At 49.2% G+C, this 10,541-nt stretch overlaps 1 protein-coding gene across 1 annotated transcript; it reads left to right on the top strand.

Annotated features, from left to right (window-relative positions):
• The first annotated feature begins 5,717 nt into the window (after positions 1-5,717).
• On the top strand, positions 5,718-7,437 carry LOC135885463 (gamma-crystallin B-like). Its single transcript, XM_065413182.1, has 3 exons — positions 5,718-5,726; positions 6,129-6,368; positions 7,162-7,437. Exons 1-3 carry the CDS (start codon positions 5,718-5,720, stop codon positions 7,435-7,437), a joined length of 525 nt encoding a protein of 174 aa, XP_065269254.1.
• The last annotated feature ends 3,104 nt before the right edge of the window (positions 7,438-10,541 follow it).

The following is a 10,541-nucleotide window of genomic DNA, read 5'->3' as shown; positions in this document are numbered from 1 at the left end:
GAGCAACAGAAAATTGGGGACAGCCTTACACAGGTAGTAGAAACACCCTGGTGGGCTGTTCCAGAGGAGGTGAACATGGGGGGAGGCTCATTTCTTGGAAGACAGGATTCGGGAGATAAATCGATCAGCAGGCTAAAAATTGAATGTTTTGTGCTAAGTAAATGGGTCAGTGAGCTAAGAGACAAAGTGTCTGAGTTAGCTAAGATAAGAGGGGGTACACCCAGGGAACCATTTACTATGGACAAAATAAGTTGGGAACATATAGATGAGGTGAAGAGTAGGTTGAACCGGGACAGTACATGAACAGAGCATGCTATACGGGGTTTGGTTCCTACAAGGTAACCAAGCCAGTCCCAATATATAATAATATATGGAGATATACCTATCTCATAGAACTAGAAGGGACCCTGAAAGGTCATCGAGTCCAGCCCCCTGCCTTCACTAGCAGGACCAAGTACTGATTTTGCCCCAGATCCCTAAGTGGCCCCCTCAAGGACTGAACTCACAACCCTGGGTTTAGCAGGCCAATGCTCAAACCACTGAGCTATCCCTCCCCCCATGTTCAATGATGCAGTAAATGCAATTGTAACCCTTCTGCCAGGTGGAGCCAGCAGCAACCAGGGCCGGGTTCAATATCTAGGGATTCCTTTCCATTGATAGGACACAGAACCGGCTTGAGCCCCCACCCAGCAACCTGGGAAATTTACACACCACCACTGGGTGCCTCTGAGGCAATACTTCCCCACTCGCAAGCACAATGTCTGAGTGTAGAAAATAAACTTTTAATTAAAGGAGGGAAGTAACTCAGCGTTAATTTGGGAGAACACCACAAACAGGGTTCATAAACATAAACCATGAGTAAAAGACCCACCCCCAAGTAGGTTGGGCAGTGTCCTTTTCCCCTCAAGGTCTTAAGTCCAGCAACCCAAAAGTCCCTTTCATGTGCCCGACCCTTCTCTGCACCTCACTCACAGTTGCTGTCCTTGGTCAGTGCAGACCCAGAGTTCACCTCCCACCCTGTGTGGGGTAAAGAGGTTCCTCACTTGCTCTGCTGCTTGGGCACTCGTTCGCCACCCCTCTCTGCCAGCCAGGTGTCTGCTCATGCCAGCCACCCACTCACCGCATCTCTCCACCAGCCACCCACTTATTGTGCCTTTCCACCCCACTCATTCACCAGCTGACTGTCAGTCACCTTCTGCTGCCATCTGCCTCTCTGCTGTGACCTCTGCACATCAGTCTCAGTATTTTTAGCTCTTTGGAGGCTAGGCAGAAACACTGCCCCATCTCAAGTGATTTCAGCTCTGATTAGGCATTTAACATAACAAAGAGGCTCCTAATGAAGCCTATTTAGCTCTATTCTTTGAATAGTCAGTAGGAACAGGTTAAACCACTCTAGGAAAGACCCATGAGGGTATGTAGCCTCCTAGCCAGGGATACCTGTCCCCACCCCTCTTACTTCACATGGGTCTGACATTCAAGCCCCTGACTTAACGAGGTTCTTTCAACTGAGGGGGACAGATTAAGCCCAGTCATTTGGGACAGGTTAAGCACAGTCCAGCTTTCCTGTATTCCTACAATAATTACAACATTAGTAACCATATTTCACTACCCCTGCATTCAGTACTAAGGTGATTTGTACCCAACACCAGCCAAAGTTGATCACTTTTTGCTGAATATGTAAGCAGAGCAGGAGCAAACTGTATTTACATAAACACACCCAAGTCTCTACCCCTTCCAGATAGCTGTCAAGGAAGCATTCATTCAGACCCTGCTTACACAATAAAATGTGTAAGTGTACATAAATGGAGCGAGTTTCTCTGTAACTTTGGATACGCATGTGACATACCCTATATCCACCGCCACTCCGTGTTTGAGTCTAATCAACAAAACGTAGTGTTGCTATATGCCAAATAAAGATACCGGAGTGACAAAGTCTGGAGTTGAACTTGGGAAGCCAAGTGGAAAGAGGTCTGGGAGAAAATTCCAACACCTCCCTCACAAGTGTATTATGAGGATAAATACATTAAAGAGAGTGAAGCACTTTGAGATCTATTGGTGAAAAGCTCTATATAAGAAGTTGGCATTAACTGGTTACCAACTTCAAACCAATACAGAACTTGACATTAAGGGCTTAGCTAGACAAGGAAAATTTGCACCAGTCCAACTACATCAATCTAGTTGTACCAGAACAAACCTCTAAGGTCAAACATTACAGCAGCACAAGTCCTGTCCATATGGGCTTCATTTTAAGTCCATACATTCAGTCTAACATTCTACTGGACCCATGAGCCACCATTATACCACAGTCTGTGTTCCCTATAAGCTGCGCTCTTGGGTGGCCACGCAGGAGATGTAAGTGCCGCCCAGTTGATAGCAGAGCATGTACAGCCGGCAGCATGTGTTCAGGTGCCCCGCCCCTTACATTGTGCCGTCCTGCAGCTGCTCCTGGGACCCTCCTGCTGGCTGTGCAGAGCGGGAGGTGGGGAAAGGAGGAGGGTGCTGATGTCAGGGTGTCCCCCTCCCCCCACCCCTGTACCCCATCTCCACAGAGCAGGGCAGAGGAGACAGCCTGGCTCAGGAGGACTGGGAGCTGCTGCAGTCTGAATGGTGAATGGCTGTCAGCTGAGTGCCTTTCTTAAAGAGACAGTGCACTATTTCTGAGATTTCCCCAGCAGTCAGACAGTCTCTCTCTCTCCCCTGCCCCCCATCTCCGCAGAGCAGGGGATGGGAAACAGGGCACAGGACAGAGCAGGAGAGCTTTCAGTGAGTGTCTTAAAGAGACAGCGCATGGCTTTCCCCAGCAGCCAGCACACACAGAGAGACAGCCAGTCAGTCAGTCTCTCTCTCTCACACACACACACACACACACACACACACACACACACACACACACACACACACACACACACACACACACACACAGTCTCTTTCTCACTCACCTCCCAACACATCCTTGTATTATTGTTGTTGTTGTTACTTCTTGGTACTTCCTGCAATGCACATATATTCTCCGTAATTTTATTCTTTCAAAGTGTTATTTTAGTGTTTTGACTTGTCTATGCATTTCATAATTTTTATTTCTCTTACACTTAAATTTAATTCTTTGAGTAGTGAGTTCTAAAATGTCTAACCTGTCCTGGCCGGAGTAATTATCCCTATGATAACTTTTAAAAAATATATATTATATCTAGGTTTTTTGTTTCTACTGGTGGCGCACATAGGCACATACCTCGGTGCAAATGAAAAAATGAGAAAATTTATTTCGCACCTGGATGGAAAAAATTAGAGGGAACATTGACCACAATAGCTGTAAAATGATTTCTGTATCTAGAGTACTATTTTATATTCCAATTTCCCAGGGAATAACATGTTACCCCAATGTCTCACAAAACCAAACTGAACAGGTCAAACAGAATCTTTGAGATGCTGGATGTTAACATATACAATGGGAAATGAAGCCAACTTTTATACAGCACAAATAATGTAACAACCCACCAACCAACGGTCAGCATCCCGAACAGCATCACCACCCATTCAGTTACCATGGCAAAAGCTGACAGGGATGAGTCCTTCGAGGAATCAGTAAAGAGTGGATGGCACTGATTCAGCCTGGCCCACTCAGAGTGAGGAAGACTTTTTCCAGCCCTTCTCCACTGAGGAAGTGGAGAGAGCACTGAGCTACATGAAAGCAGGAAAAGCATGTGGCCATAACAAGATTTCCACCAGAAATGCTGTTAAAATTTGATAAGCAGAGCATAAAATGGCTGTCAATTTTCATATCCAGTGTCATCCAAGAGGACAGCTATGGCAGAAAGCTCGGATACTAACTACACCAAAACAAGGAAAGTACCATTCCCTCCAGCTGTCTGATATCAATTTCAGCCGTGCTTCCAAACTTCTGGAGTGACTAATTCTACAAAGGATCATGCTCACATTAGAGCAGGCTCTAAGTGATGACAAGCCAGGTTTCAAACCTAGCAGGAGAACTTATGACCAAGTTCTTTCTCTTACCACCTATATAGAAAATGGTTTTCTACCAAAAGAAAACAAAAAGACAGGGGCTGTGTTTCCTGACTTGATGGCACACTGGCTTGCTGGTCAAGATGTCAAAGATGTTACTTTGATGCATTGTTATGGCTACAGAAATGATGCTTCAAAACAGACAGTTCCAAGCAGTGCTAGGAAATAAACTGAGCACATGGAGGAGCCAGAAGAACAGGTTCCCTCAGGAGGTCTGTTCTTGCCCAAACATATTTCCAAAACATCTGTCTCCAGATATCTCAAGACCATTCAAGTATGCAGATGACATCCACCTAGCCTCAAGAGACAGAGGTTTCAGAAAGGTTGAGGACAACCAGAACAAGATATGGCAGCCATCAGTGGTGACTGCAGGAAGTGGAGACTGAAGCCCAGCATGTCAAAAACGGTGTTGTCATGCTTTCATATCAATCAAACCAATGCTTCATGAGAACTCAACATCTTCTTGAATGAAGAATGATTGGCACGTGACGTAAAGCCAGTATACCTACAAGGAACTCTAGCTCACACACTTACCTATAAGGATAACATCACCAAGAGAGCTCAGGAAATTAGCAGCAGAAATGACCTGTTAGAAAAGCTTGGAGGCTCAAGTTGAGGAGCTAACGCACAAACACTGCATGGCTTGGCACTACCTCTCTGCTATTCAGTTGGAGAATACTGTGCTCCTGTGTGACTAAACTCTCCCCAGACAAAGCTAGTTGATGTTTAATTGAATCAAATGACGAGAATAACAGGGACTATGAGACCAACAAACACCGGGCAGCTGCCAGTCCTCTCTACTATCCCAGCTCCTATCAGGGAACACTGTAACATTTCAGTGAAGAACCTCCTTGACACAACCCAGGAGATAACCACAACTGTCAAAAATACATGGGAGGTGCCTCACCGCTGGCACATCAGGATGGTCTAGGTTACAGAACATAGGACTTAGCCTGATGGGACACTGCCAGGCTTCGGGCTGCCACGCTATCCGTGGTACAAGCTCTACCATTTTAGATGTGGGGTGGTGAGGAGTGCGGCAAATGACTAGACCTGGGGACTCCAAACAGCTCCGTGTGGCTGCAGGTGGGGATAGACGCTGCACACCTACTGAACAGCTGCTCATCTCATGCTGGTCTCTCAGGAGGCCGTTCCAGACTCCATACTGCTGACCCCAAAGCTACCGAATGGCTAAAACCCGCATGATGTCTACCTAAGCCCTTTTGACATTATTTTTGACATACAAATTTCTGTTTTTATCTCCCTACTTTCTATTTTGTTGTTTGAACCCTCTTCCATCTTTATTGTACCACTTCTGCATTCACTAATAACAATGCAACTGCAGAGACTCTATAGAAAAGTGATGTGATGGCATCGACATCCAGTCCCCTCTGTCACTCGGCCAGAAGTTTCTCTCTTTTCCTGAACTATGTTGTCTTCAATGTAAAAATGGCTGTGCTGACAGATCCAGGGCCCAGAACTGCTCACTGGTAACAACTGGAATATAACCTGTTCCCCACTACAGAAAACTTATGGACACTAATACAAAGACTGAATGAGACCCCAGACTCATGAGCTGGCTCTATGAACAGAGAAAAGACTTTTGTTAACGTGTGCACACTTCGAACTGGTTGTGAGGTATAAAAAGGCAGTTGCCCGGCTGGAGTACTAAGGCTTGCAGCCTGAATCCAGCTATGATGGGAAAGGTAAGAGAAACCGATCTGGACTGGATTGTTTGGTATGTCAGTCTGAAGCCAGGGACCTGATTCTCCTCTCATTTACATCAGAGTTAGTCTCTTGATGTCAAAGGAGTTATTCCAGGCCGATACCAGTAGGAGAGGAGAATCAAGAATGCAGAGCTAGGGGACCTACTGTCTCTATTAGTCCCTGTATATTAATCTCTCACAGCCCAATTCTGCTTTCGCTTACCCCTGTGTAAATGAGGATCAATTCCACTGAAGTATACCAATTTATGATAACTGTGAGTAAAATGTAAGGCCCAGACACTTCAGGCTTAGTGTGCTGGACGGAGAGAAATTGGAATGCCAGGACGCAGTCACACTGTATAGGATGTTACTGCAAACTCTGCCGTTTGTTTCTCACACTAGATCATCCTTTTCGAGGACAGAAACTTCCAGGGCCGCTCCGTTGAGTGCAGCAGCGACCGGCCGGATTTTCAAAGTCAGCTCAGCCGCTGTAACTCTGTCCGCGTGGAAAGTGGCTGCTTCATGCTCTATGAACGTCCCAACTTCCAGGGACAGCAGTTCTTTCTGAAACGGGGGGATTATCCCGACATGCAGTCTGAGGGTTTCAGCACCTCCATTAAGTCCTGCCGGATGATCCCACCGGTGAGTTCGATTTTCCTTCTTTTTTTTTTTTTCTTCCAAAAATGGTAACATTGCCCAAGCCACTGTCATAAGGTTCTTATTTGATCATTTTCAGCTTAGCTACCGAGACTGAAAACAAGAACTGCTTTCTTCCTCCTAGTGGTCGTCCCTCCAGGATAGCTGAGGGGGACATTCAAGGGATAGGATAGGAAACCTTCCACTGCCTGTTCAGGGCCCGGATGCAGCTCTCCTTTGGTTAAGTCTATGGACAGTAAATGACAACATACTTCCAGTTAAGAAGGGGAAATGTTTCCGTAACTTCTGGGGATTTGGAGATACACTGGGCCCACTCCCCTCACACTGGTGTAAAATAAGGAATAACTCACTTATGCCCACAGAGTTACACCAGTGTGAGGGGAGAATTGGGCCCCAATATTTTCTGTAACACTTTCAAACAAAGTCACTTCTCAGTTACCTTGATTCTGGGGCCGCTGAAGCCTGAAACAGCCCCCAGCAGAACTTGGCGTAGCCTAGGAGACCACTTTGCTCACTGAGGATTGGCCAGCATTGTAAATTCCAGCCCCGCCCCCTCTTGCACCTGGATGGGCTCCCTCCTCCCCACCCCAGACATGCTCCCTGCACCAAAGGTGGGAGTCACGGTTCGCGTAGGTCTGAGTCAAATTGGTGGATGTGCTGCCTTTGCAGCATTCAAGGATTCCCCTCCTGTGGGGAGCAGAGGCAGCTTTAAGGGCCCAGGATCACAGGCAGCCAGCCTGCTGCAGTCACTATTACCCTGTCTCATTTTCTGTCACAGCACAGGGGCACCTACAGGATAAAGATCTATGAGAAGGCGGATCACAGAGGCAACATGGTAGAGTTAACCGAGGACTCTCCACAAGTCATGGACCAGCTACGCTCCCCCGAGATGCTCTCTTGTTCTGTACTGGACGGGTACTGGATCCTTTATGAATTGCCGAATTACAGAGGCCGCCAATACCTGCTGAGGCCAGGGCAGTATCGGAGATTCAGCGAGTGGGGCTCTATGAGTGGCAGAGTCGGCTCTTTGAGACGTGCCACTGATCTCTACTGAATCAAGACGCCTTTCGCCTGGAAGGGTCTCAATGAATAAAATGCTTTAGCAACCATTGTGCTCTCAGCGTGCTGTTGTAAATGTACTAAGGGGAACGTTGAGGCTTATCCTGTGTTCTTGGGCTACAGTATCATCTTCTGATCCAAAATTAGTCCCTCATCTTTCCCTGCCCTCCCCCAGCATTGCATAGCTACTTCCAGCACAAAGAGCCCAACGCCAAACACAGGGCTCCGGCCTAGGCAGCCACACAAGGGAGTACAGGGGCACCTTCATGGCTGTGCTGCCCTTACCCAGAATGCAGTGCAGGACATGTAGTAGGAGCTGAACCATAGAGTGAAACATGCAGGACTTGGACCGTAGAGAGGCAGACAGGAGGACTGTAACCATACAGCTACAGTCTAGATCATAATCCTCCAGCCTCCCTCCCCCCTTACCAGAGATTTGGAGCTTGGGTGAGAGGGGCCCTGGGCTGAGCTCCAGCCTTCACTCCCTGGCCAGAGGGCCCTGGAAGTACCACCAGGGAGCAGCAGCCAGAGTCCCCTCAGCCACCAGGCATGGAGCAGGCAGAGCTGGGCACCCAGCTGGTGGCAGGAATCAGCCACAGCCCCCTCCCAGCTGAGGGGCAGCGCCAGTCACAGCTCTCCCCCCAGCCAGGGTCTGAGCCTCGGGCCTAATTATCTGATTACACTGGAACCTCCTGTTTGTAACAAAAGCGGAGGTTTCTGGCCCAGAGGGGTGTAAAGCAAAGTATGACTCAGGTGGAACCAATGCAGAGACATCTGCCTAAATCTGCAGCCAGCCTGAAACAATAGCTTTTGAACAATGCATCTCAATGTGAGGTCAACTGCAGGAACCATCAACACCAGCCCAGCGGAGGACAGTGGGAGGCAGGAATAGAAATGCTGCAGGCCCAGCCCATCCAACCAAGCAGATGCCCCGGAGCCTGGGTGAGAGTTTTTGGAGCTCCACTACCTCTACCCCTGTATCTCAGGGTGGGAGGGACAAAGAACCCCCTGTTGTCCCTGAGGGTGGAGGGCCTTTGCTCCCATTCCTGGGAGAGGGGAGGGCCCCATGCTGCTGTTCTTGTCTCTTTTGGAGGGGAGCCATACAGAGCATTCACCAGGCTGGTGGAGGGGGTGCCACAGAAAGCGCTCGGAGCCATACCAGCAGCAGATGTACTTTGGATCCAAAGAGACTGTTATATGCAGCAAGATGCGTTTTAATCCTTGGGTCTTCATGGACAGTGATGAAGGTGTCACCGTTCTGGAAAGACTAATCTGTATATATGATTATCAAGGGGTGCAAGGGACAAGATTAAATACAAAGGAAAGAGCAAAGGCAATGAGACATTCAGTTCTAGCCTGCCCTCCAAGGCTACAGTACAGTCCCCTTATGGAGATGCCAAAGTGAGGCCGAGCTGAGTGTCTGCACGTAGATCAAAGACACAAGCTCTTTTGTCAGTGAGAGAAGCCCAGCATTGTAGCAGGGGCCAGGGCTCCAGTAATAAGTGCTAGACAGTATCATCTCCAATGGCCTGTTGGCAGTATGTTGCACAGTCGTATGGGAGACGAATTCAATAGAAATCTCTAGACAGACTGCCCAAAACCTGTTGGCATTCTGGAAGCAAATGGCCTCTGGGGGACAGCATGAGGCTCTGATCCAGCAAAGCACTTAAGCGCGTGCTTAACTGAAGCTCATGGATAGTCCCATAGAGAAAGTTACACATGTGCTTAAGTGCTGTGCTTGATTGGAGCCTGTGTGAAACAGCCTGTCATGGGGTTCACTCAGCAGTGGGGGCACCTCTTTGTGACTACATCTGGGATCAGCTCCCACCTTGCGCAGTACTCATGCTGTGAGCCTGCTCTCTCTCTTCACGACTTGGCCCTTCGGCAATGTCACTATAGTCCCCCGCCTCCTTCCAGGGCATCAATGTCCTTCCAGACTAGGGTGACCATATTTTCCTATGCTGAAGATGGGACACCTGGTAAAATTACTCATATTCAAGCGAGTTCAACAGCAATCAATCAGCACTATGTAGTACCAACGTTCAAATTAACATCAAGTTGACTGAACCCCATGTTAAAAAGAAATACTGCGTAGCTGGAGTCTTTTTATTTACCTTCTTATCTTTAAGGCTTTAGGGTTCACACAGGTAGAGGTGACACACACACACACACACACACACACACTCCTACACAACAGGGAGAGGTGACAGACACACACACACACACACCCCTCTCTCAACGGGGTGGGTGACCAACTGACCCGACCCTACCTGCCCGGTGCTCTCCACCCTCCATGCCTGGCTGTGCCCCCAGGACGGACCCTCCTCTCCTGGTACCTGGCACCACATCTCCCCGATGCAACAGGTGGAGGGGGGCACACAGGCACATTCTCCTCCCCCCTCCCCCACCAATTTCTGTCAGGGTTCACACGAATGTGGCCAGCAGCAGCCTTTCAGCACTGTGCAGGAAGGAAGGGATGGGAGCTGCTTCCAGCCATAGGGCAGGAGGTGCTGGGGAAGGGTTGATCTGGCCCAAGTCTTTGCAGAGCTCATCTTTTCCACGCCCGCCCCTCTGTTTCTGAAAGCAGCTCCTGTCCCTTCCTGCCTGCACAGTGTCAAAAGGCAGCTAACACTTCCAGGCTGCTGCTGGCCACTGGCGTAACCCACCCACCTCTTGTCCCCTGGCTACAGCGCAGGCAGGAAGGGGTTAAGCCCCACAGATGCATTGTGCACCAGGGCCCATGAACCTTACTGCAGGGGCTTCAGTGAACCCAGCCAGAGACGGGGCTCAGCAGGGCAGGGTACCTAGTGGACAGAGCAGCCCCACAATCCCTGGGGGCAGGATGGCAGGTGAAGAGAGAGTCTGCAGAGTCAGGGCACGAACAGGCTGGAGATCGCTTCCCCCCCGCCACTCCAGAGTTTAGCTGAGGGGCGGAGAGGCTACCCCCTGCCAGCGCTGTGCGGGGCTTTAGCACACACAGGGCTTGGCTCCTCCTGGCCAGCACCCCGGGCCAGAGGGTCTTGGGCTTTCCTGGGGCGCTGGCCCAGCCAGAGGCAGTGGGGGAAGAAAGCAGCCTGCCAGCCAAGCTGTTGGTGAGCT

The sequence above is a fragment of the Emys orbicularis genome, chromosome 11 (genome assembly GCF_028017835.1).
Source record: "Emys orbicularis isolate rEmyOrb1 chromosome 11, rEmyOrb1.hap1, whole genome shotgun sequence".
Classification (NCBI taxonomy): domain Eukaryota; kingdom Metazoa; phylum Chordata; order Testudines; family Emydidae; genus Emys; species Emys orbicularis.
This window is presented reverse-complemented; position numbering and strand designations above follow the sequence as displayed.